Source organism: Nannospalax galili, unplaced genomic scaffold, assembly GCF_000622305.1.
Source record: "Nannospalax galili isolate Female #2095 unplaced genomic scaffold, S.galili_v1.0 scaffold150, whole genome shotgun sequence".
Lineage (NCBI taxonomy): Eukaryota > Metazoa > Chordata > Mammalia > Rodentia > Spalacidae > Nannospalax > Nannospalax galili.
In genome coordinates this window covers 1,715,147-1,742,510 of record NW_008329320.1, presented here as the reverse complement: position 1 = coordinate 1,742,510, position 27,364 = coordinate 1,715,147, and the positions used below count along the sequence as shown (strand labels likewise).

The 27,364-nt window shown below is 38.9% G+C and overlaps 1 protein-coding gene across 1 annotated transcript in view; it reads right to left on the bottom strand.

The window, feature by feature from the left end:
* The window catches only part of Adamts12 (ADAM metallopeptidase with thrombospondin type 1 motif 12), a 419,706-nt gene that overhangs the window by 170,233 nt on the left and 222,109 nt on the right, over positions 1-27,364 (bottom strand). Inside the window, exons 4-5 of the mRNA XM_008835445.3 lie at positions 10,982-11,178; positions 10,043-10,126 (exon numbers count right to left, since the gene is read on the bottom strand). Of these exons, the coding sequence (XP_008833667.1) occupies positions 10,043-10,126; positions 10,982-11,178 (281 nt within the window). The remainder of the gene's footprint in view (positions 1-10,042; positions 10,127-10,981; positions 11,179-27,364) is intronic.

Here is a 27,364-nt window from a genome sequence, read left to right as displayed (position 1 = left end):
TCTTTCTGTAGGAAACAGTATATTTTAAAATGAAATGGAGATCTTTTTTAAAGGTTAAAAACTCATTCAGTTTTATGTCTTACAGGGTTTATACTGAGTTCAATATTGTATAACCGTATTAATTCAACTATGAACCTAAAATTTTACAGCCACTTTTGAAAGAGAAATAACTTGGAAATTGTTATTGAATATGTTAAAGCTATAAATAAATAAAAGTAAAAAAAGAAATCTTTAGTGAAAAAATCATATGTAGTTATTAAACCATTGTTCACACTGAGGAAATAATAAAACAAACAAATAAATAATATGAAAGAAATTGGATAGGCATAGGTCAAAAAAAAAAAAAAAGCAAAAATACTCCCTACTCTACACCTCGTACCTGATACAAAAATTAACTAAATTAAAAAAAATGTTACTTTTGAATATTCTCTACCTAAAATGTTTTTGTCTCCTCTCTTACTAATGTTAACCTATTCAACCTTCAGCCATCTTTAAGCACCGAAATAGGGTATTTTCAGAATGCCCCCCTTTCCTCTCCCCATAACATATATGAGGTTTTCAATACATCTCAGACCCACCTGGTTCACATGGCTTGCTTTGCTAGGCTAAACTTAGCAAATTCTGTGCCTGTTTTCCTTCTCAGTGCTTCTAGAACCAGGGGTTTATTCTTCTAATTTCTTCAGCCATTCCATGTGTCCTAATACATATTAAATTCATTTTAAAAACCATGAATGTAGATCATTCATCAAGCAATGGAGGAAAGGTGGAGAATACAAGGGTTGAGCCAGGAAGAAATGAAGATTAGATTGGAGAAATGTTTTGTGGTAAGGCAGTTAAGAAGCGAGCTCTGTTTTTTACCGGAGAGGAGGGGGAAAGATCAGAAGTTTGAGAATAAAGTAGAAAATCTGTAATAATAACTCCATTGCATGTAAAAGGAATTATAGGGAGACAGTTTTCCATGGTTAGTTCATGCTTCTGCCCATCATCTAAGCAAGGGCACCAACAACTTTGCTCTTTTTCCTTCTGTGAAGATTGTGGCTGGGAATCTTGCCCTCCTTTTTGCATATGCATGTGTGTGGTGTGTATGCTTGTGTGTGTATATCTGGGGGCACATGTGTGTACATACACATATGGAGGCCCAAGGGTCTTCCTTAATTGCTTTCGGTGTCATTCATTGGGGTAGGGTTTCTCAAGGACGGTTAATACGCATTCTGTGGCATTGAACATAATTTCAATGGCAAGGCCTTCCTACTTTTCTAGTAAACATTGCAGCTCTTCCACAAGGCTATGATTGAGCACATTTTTTTACCTAGTCTTCCAGCCTCTTAATCTCTGACTTTCACATAGGTTAAATTCTAGAAACATTTGCCCTTTTAATTACTTGAAGGCACTTGATCACAGGTGTCTTGGGAAAGGTTTTTAATTATGAATTGAGACCATGTGGCCCTGTGCCTGTACGATGGTTCAGTGGGTAAAAGTGCTTTCATACCAAGTCCAATGATCTCAGCTTGATCTCCCAAACTCACATAGTAGAAGAGAAAACTACTTCTCACAGGTTGTCACTGTGACCGCCAAATATATATGGCACACATACGCATACATAAAATGAATGAATAAATTAATAAATATAAAAATTTTAAAACAAAGACCATGTGGTCCAAGCATATGTAGGATGCAAAGATTTGCTGGGTCACAACATGGAGATATTTGTGCTAAACATTTCCATAAAGCAACTTGGCTATGATTTGGTAAAACAAATCCTCATTGACACTGTTGTTTCTTATCTCTTCCACCAACAAAAATAGATTTTGCTTTTGGTAATCTTTTCTCACCTCATTTTCTCAGGCTAGTTAGTTCACATCCCACCTTCCTCATTCTGTACATTGAATATGTGATCTTATAAGATGGGGAGCTGACCTGGAAGACATCAGCTGCAGCTCACAGAAATAGGAAATGATTTTGCAAGAACATGGTTTTTGTTACAAATTGCACTCTTCCTTTAAAAAAAAATGTTTTGGAATTTCGTACATGAGTACACTGTCTGCATCATTTCTACTCTCTCCCTTCAACTCCTCCCATGGACCCCACCTCAAATTCATTGCCTCTTCTGTAATTACTTTATTTAAACACACCTAAAACCTGAGTCCAAGTAGTGTTGTGCTGATTTGCATGTGTTTTGTGCTGACCAATTAGGATTGGGGTCTTGGTCCTAAAAAAATTGTTTCTGCTTCCTTCAACATCCACTAACTGACTATAACTCTTCATCTAGGGTGAGGCCTTATAAAACTTTCCTCCATCCATGTTGGCATGACAACTAGTTTGGATCATGTAGATCTTGTCTACACAACCACATTTTGAGAGTTCATGGGAATAATGATCCTATTCTGTCCAGAAGAAACTATCAAGCAGCAGGCATCCCAGTCCTCAGGTGCTTACAGTCTTTCTACCCTCTCTTCTACAATGTTCCTGAGTCTTAGGTATATGGGTTGTGTTATACGTGTTCCATTTGTGGCTGGGCACCCCATGGTCATTTATTCTCTGCATTTTGACAATTTGTGGATCTTTCTAATAACCTCCATCTGTTGCAAAAAGAGGTTTCTTTGAGGAGAGGTGAGAGCTGTACTTATCTATGGGTATAAGGATAAGTAGTTAGAGGGTAGTTGGAAACTGTATTACTATAGTAACATGGTAGCAGTACATTCTCCTCTAGGGTCTATGATTTTTCCAACCATGGGTTCTTGGCTAGGTTTATAGTACCAGGACTGAATTCCTTCCAGTTGATCAAGATTTAGGTCGAAATACATGGCTGCTGGTTATATACAAGATAAAGGTATCACTATTGCACTGTCAGGGGATATCTTGTTAGTCCTGTCATTGTTGTTGTTCTCAGGCTTTTTAAAGCTGGGTAAGATCGTTGATAATTTTTCTCCCTTGGCAGAGTGATAATGTGAGAGCTGACACTGTGAGAGTTAGCCCTCATGGAGGAAGCTTCTCCCAAGTTCTGTGACCAAAGTGTGTGACATATTCAACAACAGGGTCTTATCTTCATGTTCTAGCAGACAACCAAGAGCAACAACAATAACTTTTATTGTTTTGGGGGTTTCTTTGACACCTCTGACCAACAACTCAAAAGAGTTATCCCTTGACTTTTATGGTTTTTTTGTTAGTCTATTGCTATTTGGGGGGACATTATCCAACCATGTGGCTTAAATCCATATATATTATATAATATATGTATATACATATTTGTGTGTGTAAGCTCTCTTATAATGAAAGAAAAATCTTGTAATTTCCCTTAGAATTCCTAGTTGCAGCTTTTGATTTGCTGCAGTCTGACTAAGCTCTGTTAAACAGGCGTAGGCTACTGAACAAAAGATGATGGACAAAGAGACAAGCGTAAAAAGTAAAATTTGAAAACTTATCATATGTACAAAGAAATCATATAACTATCAGGAAAATATTTGGCTTAATGAAAAGATACTGATCTAAAATTCTTTGTCAATTTTTTTACATTTATCATGATAAAACAAATACATGCTATGACAGATCCACACAGTTGAAAGTGTGGGGGTAGAAACCAAACAGCTTGAATTTCTAAAAATTAACAGGCTGTGAACTCTATGTAAGTCATCTGTTAGGTGAACTCTATGCTAAGTGAACTCTATGCAGTGAACTCTATGCTAAATCATCTGTTAGGCCAAGAGAAAATCCTCTAGGAAGGCACTAATGCCCTTCCTACCTACCAGCCATACCTCTGCTCTGTCTCACTAGCCTGGTATCTTCAAGGCTCATTGCTGGATGGCATGGCCACCTGGGATCCATCTCACTGATATCCCATCTTTGTCACTGTTCTGTTTTTTTCTCTCCCTTTCTCTCTTTTTCTCTCTCTCATTTCCTCCCTCTATCCCTCCCTCCCTCTCTCCTCTTCCAGAGAGCTGGAGATGAACCAGATTCTTGAACACATTACACAACTCTGTATAACTGAGTCTCTAACTTCTTATGACCCTAATCTTGTCTATTTGGGCCTTTTTATTTTCCATCAAGAACTTTGAGTCCTTATGAAATGAGCAAAATAGCAATATATCTATGGCATTGTTGTGGGAACTAAATGATATCCTTACATATTCATGCAGGTCTTACATACTAATGGAAGAATCTGCATTAATCAAACTTATGTATAAAATTGTAACTGTGATACTTGCTCTGAAGAAAAAATGCACAGTTTTATGAGTGTTGATAATGCAAGTTTTTCCCAGTGAATTGACACCTAATCTGAAATCTGAGGGATTAAAGTGTCAACTAAGAAAAACAAAAATGAAAATACCAATGGCAGGAGAAAGCATGAGAAAACAGTTTCTACAGCGCCCCATCATAAGGCAGGTGTACAAGGGATGAGGTGGTGAGGTGGAGCATGTCAGAAAATCTCTGGGCCACTTTAAGCTAGGGCTGGCAGCTGCAGGATTGGTGGCAAGGGGGTAGATACAACCCATTTTGAGACTATCTGAGTTGCAATGAGAAAACAGAATTGAAAGGACTCAAACTGAGTTTAGGTTGGCCAGAAATATACGCCTATAACCGTAGCCCAGGACAGAGTTCACCAGCTTGAACTAAAGTGATAGAAATGGAGATGGTCACATAAAACTGGCAGCACCGGATAATGGATGGGATATGGGGGAGAGAGAGAGAGAGAGAAGGAAATGCTGTGGATGACTTCCAGGTCTCTAGCTTCTTTGCTTGGGGAGAATCAGAAGGCCAAATACAGAGATAGGAAACAGGAGACAAGCCCATATTAGAGGAAGCATGTTTCCTTTTTTATTGATTTACTGATTGATTGATTAATTGATTGATTGATGGACTGATTGTATGTGTGTGCATGTGTGTGTTTGTATCTATTCATGTGGGTCTGCATGTGTGTGGAGGCCAGAGGTTTCCTGTGGGCATATTTTTCACTTGTGATAGCCGTCATTTGTTATTTTTGCCATCAGCATAATAGTTCTCTTTTCAGTACAGTAAGATATCTGATCTTCCAGTTTTGTGGTCCAATATCAGTTATGTCTTCCTTGCCCCCCATATGACACTGCTAGATTAAATACTAAAGACAGAGCTCAAGTAGGTTCTTCTATTTGGAACAGTTTTCCTGATTGGTTAATTCCTTCCTTTGTATACTCTGAAACCCAATTTAGATATTCACATATCCTTCCACATCCCAAATACATAAAATTTTAGGGACATGATAATTTCAATTTAAAACTTCTATTTTTGACAGTAGGCTCCACATTCCTCTGAGTCAGGAAATTAGATTTATATGGGTATTTGTCTCCTCAGTGGGTAGCATAGCATCTGCCATGTGGTTCATGGGGCATGGAGAAAGGATGTGATTTTCTCAGAGTTGCACACTGAATGAAGGCAGAACCCAGTCACTCACTCTGTACTTCTTCCTGCATTGGAATCAGTGCTTTTAGTCATCGTTTAGTTACTTTTTAGTCAAAGATATAAAAAATAGAACTATTATTTGAAAATCAGGAAAATGAGAATTTTGAATTTAAATTTGTTGTCAACTTGTGAATTTTGGGCCTCTGAGCGATTTTATAAAAGCCTGAATGAGGATGTTTGGCAAGGAAACTATTTTCCCCTTCATACTTGCAAAATCAGGGAAGAATTATGTTTTAACTAGGCATGGTGATTCACACCTAATTAGGAAGAAGAAAACAATGCAAACCAATACAAGGAGAAGGTGGCCAATTGGATTCCATGAAACAGTTTCACTGGAAGCAAGAAAGCAGCATTCAGATCCCAGGTCCCAGTGGTATCTGAAAACTAACAGATGTGTAATTCTGTGGGTTTGATTTTTGAAATCACATTTTAAAGTCTGCCTGGAGTTTTTCTTTTTAATATTTTATTTACTTTTATTTTATGCATATGCATGTATTGCCTGTATATAGGTAAGTACACCTGTGTAGTGCAGTGCCCTCAGAGGACAGAAGAGGCCATTGGATCCTCTGGAAAATGGACAGTTGTTAGCCGCCATGTGGGTTCTGGGATTTGAACCCGGGTTTTCTGCAAGAACAGCCAGTGTTCTTAACCACTGAGCTATCTCTCTAGCCCCTCTACCTGGAGTTTTACTGGGACTACAGAAGGTGAAATTTTTCCTTCTCATTCCTAGAAAAACTTTTCTTGTATTGATCTGAAAATTCTTGATCATTCTGCACATCTGTATTCCAACACACCCATGTGTCCAACCACTATGAAAAAGTGTAAGTTTATACTCCGAAGTAGCAAAGCAAAACTTTCAAAAAGTTAAAAGCAGAATTCTTACTTCCTCTTTTTTTTAACAAAAGACCTGAATCTCTAACCCAGGTCTTGAACTCATAGTGATCCTTCTCCCTTAGCTTCCCAAGTGTTAGGATTGTAGGTGTGAACCACTATGCCTAGTTAAAATATAATTCTTATGCAAATATATAGTTAGCATAAGTGAAAGATACCTTTAATTCGTGGGTGAGAAGTCAAGAAAGATGGAAAAACTGGTACAAGGACAAATGCAAGAAATCAGATTAATGCAGCTATAGAGGCAGTGGGAAACATGCCAAGACGAGATTCTCAAATTAGGTACAAAGTCAGTTAATGTTCCACTGGCTTCGGACTATCTTCTCTGCTGGACACATGCTTAATTTATCTTTTCTGACAAAAACCATTTGTATATCCTATCAATTTTCTATCGCCCAGTATTTAACTTTACCACCCTGAGTCCTAATCAATAACAATTAATGATCAGGGCTCCGCTCCCAGAGGGTCAGACAGGCAATGATAGGCATTTTTGTCTGACTTCTAAGTTTTTTTTTTTATTTAACAAAAGAACCACAGATAGAGAAATAATATATCAACTGCCAATCTGAGATCCCTAAAATATGCCCTCCAGAACTTAATGTTAAGACCCTATTGTTAAAGACAACACATATTTGAGTTATAAAATGGAGAAATCAAGTGGGTACTGACCTGGAAGGTTCATCCCTATTGATTAGCTCTCATAGTGCTACAAAGTCTTATGCAGGATAATGGAGAAGAAAAGTACTCATCAGTCTTATGCCTGGAGTTAAAATAATGACTGGCCTGGCAAGATATGCCCACTGGTGGAATAGTGGCAAGAATGCTATAGTACGAACCAACCACACTCTGATTGGATTTAGGATATACTCTAGGAAATGGAACCCCTGCCTGGCATTGTTATCAGGACCAGAAATCTGTGGCCAGAAAAGTCCTGGGCACTAGAGGAGAACCTGTTACCAATATTCTACCAAATGGACATAATATTAAGATGACTGCTCATGACTTAATGTTGTACTTATAGACTAGTTCATCTCTAAATGCTCATTAGAGAAGTTTCTTCTTGCAGTAGATGGAAATTAACAGAGAGACCCACAGATGGTCAAAGGGCAGAGAAGAGACTATGGAGTGCTCAGCCATAAATGGGACATCTATATCACTCCCCCCCACAAAGCCTTGGTGATCATTGTTGAAGAGGGGGTGGAAAGACTGTAAGAATTAGAAGTGGTAGATGACTATAAGATAACTGCTTGCCAGACACCAGGAAAGTTCCACATGTGAATTCACAGTAATTGTGACACTATGCCCCAGGCCTGCCCAAGCACAAGTCAGACAAAACTCCAGCATGGTGGGGGAGGTGAGCATGAAAAGCTATTTACATTTGATAGCTGCTGGGAAAGGGAGCATCAGTTTTCTTCAAGGGTGTGATCCTTTGTTGTTCCATACAATCCAGGGCAGGTTCCGACACTTAGTAATGTTTAGTAGTATTTGGACAGCACATACTGGACTCAATAGGGAAAAGACAAAGAACATGAAGTGTGAATGAATAGAGAGGTGGGAGCAGATCTGGGAGGAGTTGGGGAGGAGTTAGAGGAGGCAAAGAATATAATCAAAATATATTGTATGAAGCTCCCAAATAATTAATTAAAATAATAAAATTAAAGTTGTCAATTATAGCTATAGTTAAAATAGTATTCCATACAAAATAGACTACAGAGGCAAGATTAAAATTGGAAAATAATTTGGGAGTTCACTGTAATAGGTCAGGCAAGATATAATAAGGTTTAAATTAGTGTGATGGTTGAAGAAATGTTAAGCAGTAGATTTTTTGAGACAAGCTTTGGATATGGGGCCACTGTGATCTTTGTTGTTGGGATTGGAAGATATGAGAATGATAATAAATAAATAAATAAATAAAGTAAAAATAAATAGAACGAGGAGGGAGGGAAGGAGGAAGGAAGGAAGGATGGAGGGAGGGAGGGAAGAAAGGAGGAAGGAAGGAAAGAAGGAAGAAAGGAGAATATAAATCAAGGATGATTCTTGGGTTTATGCAACTGGTACATACATAGTCACATTCTTTAAAAATTTATGTTATTTTGACTATTTGTGTATATGTGGATGTCTGTGTGTGGACATGTGCATGTGAATGCAGGTGTCCACAAAGATCAGAGGCATTGAATCCCCAGGTCACCCAACGTGGTTCTGGGACCTGAACTCAGGTCCTGTGCAAGAGGTTTTAGCTATTGCTTCAGCCCCCTTTTTTATATTTTTATTTATGGGGTTTTTTTTGTGTGTGTGGGAGAGCCACATGTGTGGTGGTAAAAGGACAACTTGCAGGAATTGGTTGTCTCTTTTCATCATGTGGGTCCTAGGCATCAAACTTAGGTCATTGGGTTTGGAGGCAGGCACCTTTATTCTCTGAGTCATCTTGACTACCCCATAGTAGCATTTTTATTGATATGAGTAAGAAAGTGGTATCAGGAATGGAGAGAGAAAAATTTGAAATGATTTTGGCAGAAAGTAATCAAGAATTCCATAGGTGACACATCTACAGTTGAACCTCTATACCTACAACCTCTACATGGAACATAGCGGGACAAGGGGTAGAGAGAAAACTAATGCATCCCTCAACTTTCACCAGTAAAGCTTCATTATACAACGACCACAACTGGCCAAGTTTTAAAGAATAAGAGACTTTAGGGTGTGTATCTTTGGATGGCACTCCTATATTGAAACTCACCCACCCATGACTCAGGGACCATTGTGGAAGAGGGTGCAGAAAGATTGTAAGAGGCAGGGCTGGATCATAAACACAAGAAAGTAGAGTCTGTCAGACCACTGGAAGCTTGCACATGTGAATTTGTGGCAATACTGGCATCAAGAGTAAGACCTATGCCAACACAAACAAGGGCCCAGAGGGAAAGAGAGAAATGGGTGGTAGGCTGGCCCTAGACCACTGGAGACTGATTGATGCTGGATGAGAGAGAGTATGCCTTAGACACAATCTCTAGATGGCTAACTGGACTCCAGTGACTGAATTTACACTGAAGGACATCTGGGCATAAATACTTGACCAGATAAGACTTAACTTGTGTAAAGGAATACCTGAGTTCTGGTGGGGGGTTTATGGGGTATGGATGTGGGGAGGGGGTCTAAGTTTGGTTAAGAATTGTTATATGAAATGTACAAAAGCCCAATAAAAATTTAAAAATGTAAAGAAAAAAGAATTCCATTTTGATTGAATGAGCTATGACACATGGAAATTGAGATGTCATGAACGTAATTGGATGTGAGGGTGGAGCTTAAAGAAGAGACTGTCTTTCAGTTATCAATGGGAACCTCAACATGCAGATGATATGCAAGTTTATGAAGCTATATGAAATATTCAAAATCAAAAGTATAAACAAGAAGCCTCAAATTTTTGAGATCTATGTCAATATGCCACAGATAAGTTAATGGCAGAAAAGGTCCATCATTCCATTTCTATCCTAACTTTCATTAAAACCATCACACACACACACGTATATATATATATATATATACGTGTGTTTACATATGTATTATATATAAATATGTGAAATAACACTTTCCTCCTTTCTGGGCTAACTAATACCTATGTATAGATCTCTTTCTTGATTGTGAAGAAGTCTCCTAAAAAATGAAAGAGAAAGAGGAAATGTGAAGGCACAGGGAAGAAGAGTGGAGGGAAATTATTCCTTACCTCTTCTTCCTCAAGTAGAATGAGCCGAACCACAACGATGTGAATTGCATTGCCAATGCTTGGGTTATGGAACAACCCAGTAACCTGTAGTCAGAAATGGAAATTCTCAACTCCACAAAATACATAGTATATACCTATGCCAACACTAGAATGCAGGCAAATAAATATTCTTATAGCTTATGAATTCTTGGAGTAGTTCTAAGATGTACAAATTTCATTCTACACTGTAATATTTAGACACCCCTTCAGGGTGATGGATTGGATAGGTATCTGAGAGATTTATCCCTTCTTTTCCTTGACCTTTCCCCTAGTCCAAGGTCTTCCTCTCTTTCTTCATCAGCTACTCAGGAAAATGATTTTTTTGCCATCACATTAGAACAGACACCCTTCCTGGGAAAGTAACACATAGGGATAATGCATAAGGGAAGCTTGAACTTTGGGACTGCAAAGCAATTATATTCTAATTCTAGCTCTCACTACCTCAAGGAAATCATGCTCTATTTCTTTACTTTTCTCACAGACTTAATACTAACAGAAACTGATGATACAAAGACATACTAAAAGGGTCAAGTCACTTGGCAAATAATAGAAGTATGCAAATGATGAATTATAAATTTTCCCCAGGGATATAACTGCCTTGAACTTCCATTATTGTTCACTTAAGCAAGAAACAGACAAGTATGTGCATATTTGAGTGCCCATGCACATGTGTTCATGTGTGTTTTAAAGAACAAAAATCTTTCTTTGTAAATTTCATTAGTTTGAAACACTACCTATCCCAGGCTAGCCTCAAACTTGCAATCCTCCTACCTTGGCCTGCCAAATTTTGGGATTTCAAGCCAGGATTACTATTCCAGCAAAAATATTTTTTGATGGAAAGGAAGGGCATTTCTAAGGGTAGCTGTTCACCAACTTCCATCTTTGTGCCATCTGTCATACCATGTTCATGATGGTGAGGATGTAGGACTCCACATTCTCACTTCCATGGTACTCAACCATCTTCGTGTCGGCCACCACCAGTGTCTCCACCCATCTCTCCTTGCTGATGGAGCGCCGGGAGAGGCTTTTGCTTGGCAAGTGGTTCCTTTCCCACTTCTCTCGCTGTAGCTCTTGCTTCTTAGAGTTACCAAGACTATCTGAACAGTAAACAAAAGACATTAGCTAGTATGCTAAGTACACAAATATACTATATATATTTATGTATAAAATATTATCCACTTGTGTTTGCAAAAATGCAAGGTTGTATGTTTAATTCATGATTAATAATATTTGAGTAAAATGTTCTTACATAATACAAGTGTGAAATAGAAGATGAGATCAATTTAAATAAATGAGCAAAATGAGTCAAATTTGAGTCTTTTTAGTATTTTATGTATATGAATGTTATGCTTGTATGTATGCAAGTGTGCCTGTGTTGAGCAATGCCCATGGAAACCAGAAGAGACTGTCAGATCTCCCAGAACTGGAGTTAGGGACAGTTGTTAGACACCATGTGAGTGTTGGGATTTGAATCCAGGTCTTCTGCAAGAATAGCCAGTGCTCTTAACTGGTGAGCCATCTTTCCAGGCCCTTGACTCTTATAAGGATGTTCAGAAAATATTTATTTGGGGGGCTGGAAGGATGGCTCAGAAGCTAAGAGCACTGGCTGTTCTTGAAGAAGATCCAGGTTTGAATCTTAGTATCCATGTAGTAGCTAACAACATCCATAACTCCAATTCCAGGAGATCCAACACTCTCTTCTGTCCTCCTTGGGGACTGCAAGACACAGGTGTACCTACATCCATGTAGGAAATACATTCATACACATTTTTTTTTAAAAACTAGAGAAATGTTTATTTTTAAAAGTTATGCATTATTTCAGTAAACAAGACTTTTATTATAAAAACATATTGTAGTTGGTTGTGATGGGCACACCTGTGATTCCCAGCTACTCCAGAACTTGAAGTAGAAGAATGGTAAAGTCAAGGCCACCCTAGGCTACTAAAGAGACCCTGATTCAACATAAAGTAAAAAATGGCTAGGAGTATAGCTCAGTAGTAAGATACTTTCCTAGCATATGTGATGTTCTGGATTACACACACACACACACACACACACACACACACACACACACACACAAATAGGAGCTTCCTCTTTCTTGTATTTCAGTGTCCACCAAAGACTAGGCAGTATATATTAATATTTAGATGCCAAATTGTCTAGCCTCACAGTTGTTTAAAATGCATGTTTCTCTCTCATTTTACAAGTGGGAAATGGATGCACAGAGTTGCTTGTTAATAAGTTCCCCAAAGTTACTAAGCCTATACAGTCAGTAGAAAATCCAGGATTTTCTCTGGGCTACATTATGTACTTTCATATTGACCACAATGTCTGCCATGGAGTAAGAACACATGACACAAGAATATACAAATGAGAAAAATGTAGAAGGCTCAAGGCATCCTGGTTCACAAAAGTGAAAAATATCTGAAAAATGACAATAAAATTATCAAGGTGACTAATAGGTTTCCGTATGAAAATTATTTGCTATGTGAAGATCAGGGTTTGTAAGGCATAATCTTAAAAAAAGCTACAGAATCATGAAGCAAATTGAAAAGATGTTGTATGAAATGATCCTAGAATACCAGGATACTGTTATATAACAAGAAATCACATCATCACTTGAAATAGGACTACAGAAAATCAAAATAGACTAGTAGTGTTACTCTATACATTGTGAAGCAGATGCTTAACCCAAGTGATAGTCAAGACTAAAAAGCTTCAGTGTACTTAGACCTGCTTAAGCAGCTGAAGTCTGATGAGGTAAGTACATGAGCAAATGGGGTTGGGGTGACAGAGAGACATCAACCTAGTCCTGGAAGATTCCTCATAGGAAGACAGTCTTGGCCACCTCTTGTCTATCCTAATCTATACCTTGTAGTCCTGACAGGAGCAGATCATGGGAGCCAAGAGTCAAATCTCACACTCCCATCCTAATCTCTGGTGCCTTAACCTGGCCACTCAATGTGAGGGAGTGCTCACCTTTCTAGGTATATTTTGTATTGCTGTGAGGTTCCCTCCTGTCCTGAGCTGAAACCTGCCTCACTTAGCAAATTCCACTCATTAGTTCTCTGAAGCATCTGGGATATGATGCCCCCCCCCCCACAAGGCCTTGCCTCAGACATTCAACTGAAACAACCAAAGCCAAATCCTGATTTCTCCTCAGTGCTCACTGTGCTGTAACGGTTCTTTTGTCTCACTATCGCTGCACATTAAACAATGTCAATGAAGTAGTTACACCTAAGTAAACACAAAATCTATAATTGTGGGTTTTCCTTAAAAACAATTAAGACTCCGATATAGTACTCATGAAGAATAATCTAAGATTGTATAAACATTGGAGGGAGCCCTCTAGGGGGTTGTAAAGAGGAGATGCTTAAACCCTCATCTGTGGTACAATTCTATTTTCTTTTCTGATTACTTTGCATGGTGAAGTATGAATCCCCAAAGAAATCTCTAGACAATCAGTAATTTCTTACTTTTTATACCCTTCTTTATTTCCCTATCAGCTTCTTGCCCCTTCTTTGAAGCTCATAGGAATGTTTCAAACTACCATCTGTTTTCAAATCTGAATAAGCCAGTAGTCAGCCTTCTGGGCTCCCTTTTTTTTTTTTTTTCTGGAAGAGGCCTGTGCAAGCATGGTTCAGTAAAGGAATCCTAACCAATCTTGATCCCCTCCCATCCTGGAGGCATGGTTCCTCCAAACTGCAAAATACCCAGTGTCCTACTAAGTTCAGGTATTGGGATGTGTTGGGAGCTACTATTATTATGGGCACAGCCATTGCTGCATTAGGCTGTGGCAGCTTGCCTTGACTTAAGCATTGGAGAAAGAACGCATCCACCTTGGGAGTTTCCCTGCTCTCTACTCTGTGGTCTGAGTTGACAGGCTATGCTTCCCTGATTAATTGGCAGTCTTGGAAACATAACCAAAGAGTTCTATTTCAGTTTATGGGCACTGGAGTTTCTCAGCACCATTAGCTTGGTTTCTGTAATAGAAATAATGAATTATAGTAGTTGCTGAAAGTAATCACAAACAGTACACCTTATATCTAAGATATTATAAATATTATGTAGCTGAATCTTAGATACTGTAAACGTTGTGTGAGTTTCGGTTGGTGAAGTAATGTATTCTTGGTGGTAACATAATGTATCCTTGGTTATTCCTTGGTTACTTTCTGTTTAGTGATGTATCCTTAGTTATTCCTTGGTTACTCCAGATCTGATTCCTATATAACCTTGCTTCAGTTCACAATAAACATGCACTGGCACATAGACCTCTGCATTCCCCGTATCCTGATTTCTATCCTTCGGGGTTCCCAAGCCCTTCAGGCTTGAACTGTGGTCAGTACGCCATGACAGAGATGACTGACAGAAGACTCCTTCTGTAGTGTTTTTATTAAAATATATTAATTGTACATAATAATGGGAATATGACTTTTCCATAAATGCAAATAATGTAACTCTTTATCTGCCTCACTCCCACTGATTCTCTTCCTACCAGTCCCTCTTCCTCTTTTTTCTTCTCTTGTATTGTCTTGCTTTCCCCACATCCTTCCTCATCCTCATCCTCATCAAAACACTGACAGCCTGTTTGCTTCTTGTGCTTCTTCAGTAGGAGCTACTTTATAGGAAATTTTTGTCCCAGTAGAAACTTCATAAGGAGGAAAGAGATCACGAAGAAGAAAGCATAAGCTCCTTGAAGCAGGAGGTACTAGGCATCTGCTCCCACTCCATAAATAAGAGCTGTTCATTCCCACACAGATCATCATAAAAGACAGCCTTCTATAATCAGAAGAGACTTCAGCAGTCATTTACTACAACTCCCTTCATAGGCTGGTGTGCTAGATAGCTTTAGTGTCAACTTGACACACCTGGGTTGAGGGAGCTTCAATTGGGGAATTATCTCCATTGAACTGGCCTGTGGCCATGCCCGTGAGGCATTTTCTTGATTGTTGTGTGATGTGGGAGAGCCCAGCCCACTGTGGGTGGTGCCATCCCTGGGTAGGTGGGCCTGTGTTGCATAAGAAAGCAGGCTGAGCAGAGGCCAGGGGAACAAGCCAGTAAGCAGTGTTCCTCCATAGCCTGTACTCTAGCTCCTGCTTCCAGGTTCCTGCCCTGAGTTCCTACCTTGGGCTCCCTAATGAACTGTGACCCAGGAGGTGTAAGCTGAATAAACCCTTTCCTCCCCAAGTTGGTAGTGGTCAGAGTGTTTGCCTCACAGCAATGAAGAAACAAACTAGGACAGCTGGCATGCTCTGTTTCCCTCACATGATGTGCCATGCACCACTAGGCATTGATAGCTCTGAAAACAAAGTGGAACTCAGTATCAAGAGAACTTTGCAAAGAGCGTATTCAATTCCTCATGGGAGGTTCACAACATGGGAACTCTATTATAAACAAATTCCTTGCTTTACATGAAAGGTAATTGTGCAGGATTATAAACTCTTTTTGAACATTTTCAGCAGTGAAAACTCACTAGTGAGGACTAAAAGGCTATGAGAACTTTTCATGGTGCCTTGGGTGAGATGTGAAAGTTTGTGAGGTTTTCAAAAATTCCACAGCCAACAAGCTAAAGGCGGAGTCAACTGTGTTCTGTCAGTGTTTAAGCATGTGGGACTCATTACCCACTTGGTTGATTATCTAGCTGTTTTTGGTCTTCCTTCTGCCCCCAGCTGCCTCCTCCACATCTGGTCTTCATTGTGAGAAATGCATCAGCACATTTCTATAAGAGGGTAAAGAAGGGAAAGGACACATGTGGAATTAGATCTCAAATCAGTGGAATTGCTTTTTATGACCAGAGTAGACAATGAATAAATGGGTAATTTATAAACAATAATGAATCCAATTGTTCTGTATTCTCATCTCATTCAGATTATCAACTCTCTAAAGGAATTTTAAAATGTCTCTTTTATTTATATTCTATTTGAAGATATTCTTTGTTGTTTCGTAATGCTCATCATTTCCTTCCTCCACAGTGATGTAGGGCAGGATCAGGACCATGGAGCTTTGAGAACTTTTCATCTTTTTAGGTACTTAAACATTTTGTCCACCCCTAAGCCTAGGGTAGTGTTTGTGTTTGGCATCTACTAGCTGCTAACACTTAGGTCCATGTTCTTTACTTGCTCATCTGTAGACAACAGTATTCACTTCAATGGTGGCCAGTTCTGAAAAATAGTCTATTATATAAACATAAAATCATGTTTGATCTGCAGTGAATGAGACAAACTCTTTGAAATGAAAATAGGCATCCTAGCTGAGGCACTTGCAATATACCCAAGTCCAGCTTGAAGAAATCTATGCCTCTGGCTGCTCATTGGTGCTAGTGGATGCACATACTAGCACTCACTTCCAACTCTACTAGGGAGACCACAGTGCTCTGCCTTGCCAAGAAGATAGTCTGCAAGTGTGTTGTACAGAAAAGTGACAACAACCATATTTGTACAGTGGAAAGGTATCTTCACTCAGCTCAGAGAACACTCGCACTGATAGGATCCTCACAGATGCTGTCATGTAGTGGTTGAACTCTGTGCTCTCTCTGTGGCATCCCCCTAGATGTTAACCATCACACCTGCATGATGATAGCACCTTTATGGATCCTTCTGCGTAGTTTGTGTTTGAAAGAAGAGCTAAAACAAGTATTTAATGTATAAATTCAATTTTATTTCTTTATTAGACAGGGAAAGAGATGAGAACACTTGTCTAAGGGCATCCAAGTGTCAGAATTCACCACTGGTCCAGGCCAAGCCTTTAGGGATGGGGAGTGAGCAACAGTTGCATAGAAAGGTGCTAGCCAGCTCCTACCAGCCCTAGATGTCCTTCTTTTATCCTGTTCCAACCTCCATAGTTCCCAAATTGGGGGCCAGAATATCTTCCCTCAGTGGTGCTTCTCTGACTTATGCAAGAAAAGCAGGGTGTTGTTCTGCTCGTTCAAACATTGTTCAGGGTGGTAAAGTTCAAGAGGTGCAGATCAAATTTGTTAAATTTTTGTTCAAGTTTCTTTCTTAATTTTCTTAAACTGATTCTTTCCAGTCCTTACATTGTAATTTAAGAGCATGTGATGTTCAATAAACCCCACTTTTATCTCTATGCCACCAACAAATTGAGACTCAATGTGGCTCAGCTAAAATGCTAGCTCTACTACTTATTTTCCATGTTGTGGGTCGCATCTCTTCTTAGAGAGCATCAGTGGGTAGGTTGCCTTCATCTTCAAGTTGGAACATCTGACCTATCTTCCTCTCTCCTACCCCCACCCCCTCCATTTCTCGCCTCATCCTGATTTACTATCTGTATTATAACAAAAGAGTTTCATTTAAGTTTTTACGTTATTTGCTTATTTTGTGTGTGTATGCACATGACATGGCATGCATATGGAGGTCAGAGGACAACTTGCAAGAGACAGCTCTCTTCTTCCACCATTTGGATTCCAGGATCAAACTCAGGTTGTCAGGCTTGGCAGAAAAGACCTGTATCTGCTGAGTCACCCCATTGCCCCTGGCTTCATATTGAAAATTTCTCTACCCAGAATACTAGAGTGATTGTTCGATACTGCAAAAATATCTAGTCTATAATATTTTTGTGTCATTTTTCACAATGAAATTCAACTTCATCCTATTTACAAGATAGTGCCTTTACAAAGTATTTTTGTAAAGGAAGAAATGATACAGAGTATATTATAGTTTATTGGTCTAGTATAAGAATTTGTTTTCTAAGTAGTGTGGAGGTAGTAAACACAGCTTTTTCTTAGCCCTGTGGAGCTCCCCAGGCCTGACTTCAAGGAAAGTCAGAGCAGGGGGAGCTCAGGAAATAAAAATTATAATCCCAAGGGACTTAGGGTTCTCTATGTTTAGATGATTTTTTTTTCTGCTGTAAGTGCTCCTGCCAGAAAGAAGAGATTCTGCAGTTTGTTTCCCTCTAGTAAAAGTCAAACTGATACTATTCTTTTGTATTAGTTTAAAATTATTTCAAAGATTTCATACTTGAGGACTGTATTTACATCATTACCACCCCTCTCTCTCCCCACAACTCCGTCTGTGACCCCAAATTCATGACCTTTTCTTTATTATTGTTACATATTTATGTATATGTTCATATACAACTTACTGAGTCCATTTAGTGTTCTTTGTGTGTACATGTGCTTATGGCTGACCACTTGGGATTGGATAATCCATCAATTCTTTTTATGAACCAAAGGCAGGATTTTATGTATTACTAAATGGGGCAATTACCATGGCATTGCCACTGTTAATTCCTTTACTTCAAAGCTCTGTGCTTCATTTTTTTTTTCTTTTAGCCTGGGTCATGTTTGGACTGCAGCTCCCTGAGAAGAAAGACTTCAGAAGAACGGGATCATGTCTTAGTTATGTGTGTAACTCAAGAATAGGCCTAGAACCAGCAGGTATAAAATCTGCTACAGGCATTTGCTGAATGCATAGATAGATCCATTTAATCATTCGTTGTCTGGGTAGGGAGGGCTCATTTGGGCACCCCAGAAATATACTATTTTGACTAACAAAATTCACAGCTGCTGAAGATAATGACAGTGCTGAGGGTGGTAGGACCCTGGAACCGATACAGTCCTGATGGGGTTTCAAAGGCATTCTGCTTCTCTCATCAGAGCTAGGCCAGAATGGGGACCAATGCAGATAAAGTGTCATGCCAGCACTGGGTATGCCCCGAAACTCTCTTCTCTTTGTCTCTCGCCTCATTATGGAAGGAATCACTGCCAGAATGAGTTCATTTCATACAAAAATTGTCAATAACCAGAAAAGAAACAATTATCTGAACAGTCCTCACAGAAATGTCTTGTTATAGGAGAAAAGCTTTCACAAAAGGAACTAGTTAGACCCTGTTGGCTAGAGTAACCATCCAAGACACACAAGCCCACATGCTGACAGTCAGAGTTGGCTTTGATGGGGGTCTAAGTCCCACAAGCACTGAGCTGACCCTTTTTTAACTGTCCTGGAGGACTCCTTCTCTCATTTAGGAACATTCATCCAATATCCAGGTTTAACGAGCCAAATGCTTGCTTAGTGATCATCCGCTTCTGTTTACAAACTCTACACTTTCTTCAGCATGTTTACCTCCTCCACTCCCAGGCCTAAAATAGAATGCTAATAATGAACATGCGCACATGTTAAAGCTGGGGAAATTCTGTGTACTAAATAAAACACCATTCTATAAGTAAGATCCTTTCCTGAAGAAGCTCATGTTAAGAAGTAATTTGAATTAGATGAACAAATAAATATTAAGAACGTATAAAGACTCTCCAAACTCATGGGTAGCAATAAAAACAAAACAAAAAACTAACCCAGTGGAAATTAATCAAAAGTTATGAAGAGGATATATATTTATACATATATATGAATATATGTATGTATATTCATATATATGACATTAAAAATCTGAAAAATAAAGCAACATCATTTGTTATCAGGAAGATATAAATAAAAACTAAAATGGAATATTGCTACACATCTATCATAATGACTAAGGAAAGTCAGAGATAGAATAAAATGCTGTGGGATGAAGAGTACTAGGGTCATTCACACACTGTGGGTAGGAGTATAAAATGGCACAGTCATTTTGGAAAACAACTTGGCAATACCTTACAAAATTACATATGCAGTTACCATATGACCCAGTAGTTGGGCTCTTGGGCATTTCTTCCAGAGAATTGGAGACATACATTAACACAAAAGTCTGCAGCTAATGACTCTTTCAACTTCAAGCATAATAGCCAAAATTCCAACCTGTGATGGGGTTAAAGAAACTGTGGTACATTCATACCAGAGACTATTCAGCAACAGAAAGTGGAACATCTCTCCAGGAAATTATTATGAATGAAACAAGCCAATCCACAAAGATTATGTGCTATGAATCTGTTTATATAATATATATGTATATTTAAAATACATAACATTTCATTAATTTTTATTTTATGTGTGTGTTTTGCCTGCATGTATGTAAGTGCACCTGTGCATGTAATGCCCACAGAATCCAGAAGAGGGTATCAGATCCCCTGGGACTAGATTTATGGACAGAATTATTAGCCACCACGTGGAGTGCTAAAAACAACCCTGGGTCCTCTAGAAGAGCAGCCAGTACTCTTAACCACTGAGTCATCTCTCTGGCCTCATATATAATATTTGTTTGTCTCTTGGATTTTATTTTTGAAACAGGGACTTCCTGTAGCCCTAGCTGGCCTGGTTGCTATGTAGACCAGGCTGATCTCACAGAGATCTGCCAGCCTCTGCCTCCAGGGAGCTAGGATCAAAGGCATGCACCACTACACCTGGGAGATATATATATATATATATATATAGCAATTTTTTACACATTTTGGAACATATTAGTGGTTGTCAGGAGTTAGGACATAGAATGGTAGGGAGGTTGGTGTGACTTTCAAGGTTCAAATGAGCCTCATGGGGGTAGAACTCTTCAATATATTGATTGCTGTTGTATGCATTAAATTACATATTTGATGAAACTGTGTAAAACTAATTATGCACACACCTGTAGTATATTCTTTCAATGTCAATTTTCTGACTGTGAGATTGGACTATTGTTTTCCAAGATGTTACTGTTGGGGGAAACTGGGTGGAGAATGTAAGATATTTCTTTATAGTTACTATTATTTATGAATCTATAATTAGTTCAATAAATTTTTCATTTTTTTAAAAAAAGAAAGGTCCAAGAATATGCATTATATCAAAAGAACAATTACACCTAACTCTCCCAACGCCTAATCCAGAGTCAGTGACTCACCACTACAGCTGAGGCCTGGAGAGTCCTTCTGACTTCAGGTCTGTATTTCTTGCTTGAGTAGGCTTAGCTTCAAGAATAGAATTTTGGATGATCATTTGGAACAAGATAGGTTTAATCAAACACAATTTGGCTACAAAAAGGATGGCTGGACTACCATTGGTGAGGTAGATTTTTCCTGGATCTACTTCTCAACATCTGGCCATTCTTAGAACCTCTGTCTTTTTCTGATTTTCTTGGTGAGGTGAAGCCACAGCTTTTTTCCAAATTCTCCATCTTCCTTCCCTCCAATTTGGGCTTTATTGACTGCAACTCTTCTTGTTAAGTGTGACCTGATGTGTCCCTCCACATCCAGCATAGACCACACAGGCCAGTAATCACTTCCTTCTTGGGCACTGACAGCTACACACACAGCCCGGTCCAGCCCTAGGAACAGCTCTAAGAAGTCACTCAATTCTTAATATCTAGAACTATTGAGAGACTCTTCTCAAATATTCAATGTTCCATATATAACATGAAAATAAAGAAAATAGACAAACTTATTCAGGCCAGGGCATAGGTTCTTAGAGCATGCCATATACCATGGGAGCAAATTGAATAGCCTAGACCTTTCAGATAGTCACAGTCAGAGCTGGACATTTTCAGACACTGAGGTCTTTTTCATACCAGAAATTAACTTATGGGCACTCAGCTGGATGGCACAGCACATATGAATGGCAGCACAACTTCCCATAGCCTAGCTTAAGCCATTTGAAATTAAGATAGAAAATCTCAGTCACAAATCCCAAAACATCTCTGTAATTTTCCTTTTTTTAGGAATCTGTAAATGTCAAAGAAGAAAACCACTGACAGCAACCTTTCAGCAACTCTTGTGTGTGTACTGGCTCATGTGGATTTTCTGGGTATTCACAGATTGCTAAAAAACTGAAGTCTACCTTACCTATCCCGTAGAAGAAATGTTATCAATGTAACACTAAATTACTACTAATAGAACCTCAACAGGCACAAAGCTCAAAGTAATATACAACCAGGAAATAATTTCTTCCCTTAACCCTTATAAGAGAAAGAATATTGACCAAATGATAAAGGAATTGATTTGTATAAAACAACTTCAAGTTTCTCTTCTAGAATTGGCTCAGTTTTTCTTCAGTTTCCCATAGAATTATTTGGTATTCATGGTGATTAGGAGTCTGTGAAGACTGAGATATGCCTTCACAACCACCAAAGAAACCTGTATATCCATCTAAGTTGTCCTATTGGATACGCTCCATCATCTTCTAGAGTTTTGAATGCTGGGGATGTGGGATGGTATAGATAAGAACAAATGATGTCAAAGAGAAGACCCAACCTCCCTGACCATTGATTGGCTACTAGCTCCAAATAAAGGAAGAGTCTACTGTGCACTTTGAGTGAACTAACTCAGTACAAAAACAAAACTAAAAGGGCATGTGAGTGGCAATTTATGCAACATCAATTTTTTTACCTCAATCACCATAAACTCTACTAGGTAGGAGGAGCTTCTTTCATAACCAACTATACATTCTTCCCCCACGAAAAATACAAACTCTTTATTCAGCAAACATTCTTTTAAAACGCAGGTTCAGAACAATTCTTACTACTGTGAACTTCATGGGCTGTACCCCTTCCTTGAAAATTTCCCTTAATATGGATGCAGGACTCTGATGCCCTGGAGTTGGTGCTCAGCTGGCAGAAGTCCTCACCAGCAACTGGATACAGGATATGTGATCCTCACTGGACCCCTACAGCCTGTTCAACATGGATGGGGGACATCTTGAGATACAGATTTTAGTATCTCCAGCTAAGGACCCAGAAGTGAGGTGCTGGATCAAATGGTAATTCTACTTTTGTATATTTTTGTTATTTCTTTGAGAATTTTGTAAAATGTATTTTGAACAAATTTACCTCCCACTCTTCCCCCATCTCTTTACCCCTCAAATTTGCATCCTCTTCTTTTTCAATAACCCATTTACTCCAACTTGTGTTGCCCATATATTCCTAGGTGTGGGGCAATCCACTGGAGCATAATTGACTTACCAGGAGCCACAACTTACAGAAAACAGATTCTCCCTCCCCCAGAAGCCATCAACTATCCATGGCTCCTTGATTAGAAGTGCAGGCTCATAAGTGCCTTTCCAGTCCATGCTGGAATGCTGACTGGCTTGATCTTATGCAGGTCTTGTGCAGGCAACCACAGCTGCTGAGAGTTCAGCAGTACAGTGGTCCGACCATGTACAGAGGACACTCTACTGCTCTGGTCCTCCACACCTTTGCCTCTTTCTGCCCTCTCTTCTGTGATGGTCCTATTTGCACTTTTGTTTAAGAAACTGCCATATGATTTCCACATTAACTGCACAATTTACATCCCCACCAACCATGTAAAAGTCTCCCTTTTCCATATCCTTTTCAACACTTATTATTCATTGTTTTTGTTCTTGTTTTGTTTTGATAATAGCCATCTTCATAGGTGTGAGATGGTCTTTCATTCTGGCTCTGACTTGCATTTCCCTGATGAGTACTCATGCTGTATGTTCTTTCCATATATTTTTTGGCCATTTTTATGTCTTTGTAGAAAAGTCTATTAAAGCCTTTTATTCATTTTTAAATTACATTATTTGGAGATTTCTTGATAATGAGTTATAGTAAGCTATTGGGTATTGTGGATATTAACTCATTAGTAGATGTAGGATCTGTCAAATTTTCTTCCATTGCTTTGCCCTTTATTTTGCGTTTTTCCTTTGGTATGAAACTTTTTTTTTTTTTTTTTTTTGTCTTTTTGAGACAGGGTTTCCCTGTAGTCCCAGCTGACCTGAACTCACTATGTAGACCAGGCTGGCCTTGAACTCACAATGATCCACCCGCCTCTGCCTCCCAAGTGCTGGGTTTAAAGGCATGCACCACCATGCCCGGCTTTCTATGAAACTTTTTAATTTGATGGAATCCCATTTGTCTAATTTTTCTTTTTTAGCTGTGCCTGTGGTGCATATTAAAGAAACATTGCCAAGTCCAGGATCTAGAAGCTTTTTCTTTATATTTCTGTCTTAGAGTTTCATGTTCTATGTTTATTTAATATAGCTTTCAAAATTCTTTTTATTGAGAATTTCATATCTCTATATAATGCGTCTTGATTGTATCCATCCTCCAATCCCTCACCCCCATCCCCCCTTCCCCCTCCCAATTTCTCATGCTTTAATTTTAAACCAACTGAGTCCACTTAGTGCTGCCTGTATGGACATGGATATAAGACCATCTACTGGAACATGGGTAGCCTCTCTTGGCTCACATCCCTAAGAAAGCTGATTCCCATTCTACCAACCGCCATCAATTGCCAATATCTCTTCAGCTAGGGGTAGGTATGTATGAGCCCTTCCTGCTTCCATGATGAGATTTTGGCTGATTTGTTTCACACAGGTCTTGAGCATGTAGTCACAGTCAATGAGATTTTTGAAAAATATTTTATTTTTAATTATTTTTATTTTATGTGTATGAACGTATTGCCTGCATGTAAGTGAGTGAACCCATGTTGTGCAATGCCACGGAGGTCAGAAGAATGTTTCAGAGTCCCCTGGAACTGGAGTTAAGGACAGTTCGTATCTGCCACATGGGTGCTGGGAGTTGAACTCTGGTCCTCTGCAAGAGCAGTCAGTGCTCTTAACTGCTGAGCCATCTCTCCAGCCCCAGTCAATGAGATTTTATGTGTGTAACAGCCCTGTCATGTGAAGATTTGGGGGGAACCTCTATATTGATTTCCATAGTGGATGTTTCCATTTGCACTCCCACCAACTGTGAACAGATGTTCTCCTTTGTCCACATCCATACCAGAATTTGTTTTCAGTTTTTATCTTAGCCACTCTGACCAGGGTAAGATTAAATCTCAGTGTACTTTTGATTTATGTTTCTCTGATGGCTAAGGAGGTTGAGCATTTAAAAAAATATTTCTACATCTTTTGTGTTTGATCTTTTGAGAGCTCTCAGTTTGGTTCCTTGCCCCAATTCTTAATTGGGTGGTTTCTTGAAGCTTAGATTTTGAATTCTTTATGTATTCTTAACACTGTCAGATATACAGCTAGCAGAGATTTTTTCACATTCTGTAGGCTGCCTCTTCACTCAACTATTGGTGTCCTTTGCTATAGAGAAGCTTTTTCAGTTCAAGAAGTCTCATTTGTCACTTGTTGGTCTTAATGCCTGAACTACCAGGGTTCTGTTCAGAAAGTCTTTTCTTGTGCCTATGAGTTGAGAAGTATTCCCTATAAGCTTGAGACTTATCAGGTCTTTTTTTTTGGAGAGAAAAGGGTTTATTGTATCTTATGCTTCCAAGGCACAATTGATCGTTGAGGGAAGTCAGGGCAGGAACTGAAGCAGAGACCATGGAGAAATGATACTTACTGGCTTGCTTCCACAGCTTGCTCAGCTATCGTTCTTTCTTTCTTTTTTGAATTTTTAATAACTGCATGATTAGAAGAAGCATTTCATTACAGCTTTAACATGTTCAGTAACACACCCCAGAGCAAGAGTGGCTGTAAGTTTCTAGGTTCAGAGTTGAATTAATACAGTTATACAATATTGAACTCAGTATAAGCCCTATAAGACATAAAACTGGATGAGTTTTTTCCTTTAAAAAAGATCTCCACTTCATTTTAGAATATATTGTTCCTTGCAAAAAGACCCATTGTTTTTGCTACTAACACTGAGATGTTGGCACATGCATGTCTAATCTGTATGTATCTGATTATTACTAGTCATAATCACTTGCACTTGGATCCTTGGTGCCTGTGTATGTCTATAAAGTCATGGGTAGATTTCAATGGTACTGTTTATCACCTCTACTAATTTAAATGATGTAAATTTCCATGCGTCCTCCTCAAATATAATACATTTTTAAAAATGTGTTGATTTTTTTTGTGTGTATACCACACAGAACATCCCAAACCATCTTATTCAACTATACACCCACTTCCCAGATGGCACCCTCCCATAGCTTCACATCCCCCACTAGAGCCCTTATACTCTGATATCCCTGCTACTGTCTGCTGTGTTGTCGACACCCCCAGCCATTCCCCACTACTTGTCCATCTGGTGAATCTAGTCAGCCTATTTAGAGGTCTTTGTTTTAGGAAGGTCAGCTGTTTTCCATCTAGCAACTATCAGTTGTCAATATTCCTTTAGATAAGATTGGGATCTGCCATTCATTTTCCCAGTTCTATGCTGAGTTACTATTTGGGAGTCCCTTTGGCCACCCTGGCCAACATCTCAAAAGAAGGTATCTCCTATTGGCATTGTTGCTTGTAATGTAGCCTTTAGCTATACATAGGTACTCTTAAAAATCATATTGGGCCCTTTAATTTTTGGTCACAAATTCCTTTTGGGTGTTTAAGACCATGCAGTTGGCCCAGATAAACCAATTTATTTTTATTCTTAAGGTTGTTTGAGGATCTGTTCCTCATGGAAGACATGGGCTTGGGAGGAGCCCCTGGTTCCTTTCTTTTAGCAGTTCCACCTATGTGAAGATAAGTCAAAGGTCCTATTCAACCATGGCTGGCTTCGCTTGGAAGCATGGAGGAAATGATTCCTATGTGTTGACCCTCATCTTTGTAGACTGGACACTGATTCAAGTCCATCTTGTGGGGTTTCCTCAGCCTCCTTGATCAAGAGGACAGGTGATACACTACAATTACAGGACATTTTGAGAAATGCTCATAGAACCCTGTAACTAGTTGACCTAGGAGGGCAAGGAGCAAAAACTGTCCTTTATGTCCCTCTGACCAAATTAGTATAGGCCTCAAAGTATGACTGCTAAACATTCAAGGTTAGTTCCACCAGTCTGGTACTTTTAATTACTTTGTGTCATGTAGATAAATCTTGGGCAAAGACCAACTGCTCTCAGATAAACATTACCTAAACATATATTTCTTGATCTGGTATGTATAATTTGTCAGTAGGTTGTTGGAGTAATATGGTTCCCTCTGTATTTCAAAACTAGCTAGGCATTATTCATCTCTTGCATTGTCTCACCCCTCCATTATGGCTTCCCAGTTAAGGTGCCCCCATTTCTCCCCTTTCTCCCTTAATAATACACTTCTCCTATGGTCCTACCTCTCTTGAGCTCCTTCTTTCCCTTTATCCCCTAATTACCTTGTATACCCTTCCCTTCTCCCTCCCTTAAACTAACACAATTTTTATCCATATCTCTCTTATTAGCACCTGTTTCCTACTGTTCTTCTCTTTTCAGGTTCATTCTTTTCCTTTACCTCCCCAATTCCTTTTCATTATTCTGGTTCCTGTAGTTATGTCTGGATACATACTCACTTATCAGGATTTGGTTCTAGGATCCACATACAAGGGAGAACATATGTCTTTTGTTGTTGTTGTTGTTGTTGTTGTTGGTTTGTTTTTTTCTGAGTCTGTGTTACTTCACTTAATATAACAGTTTCTAGCTCCATCCATTTACCTGGAAATTTCATGATTTCATCTTTCTTTACTGCTGAGTAAAACTCCATCATATAAATG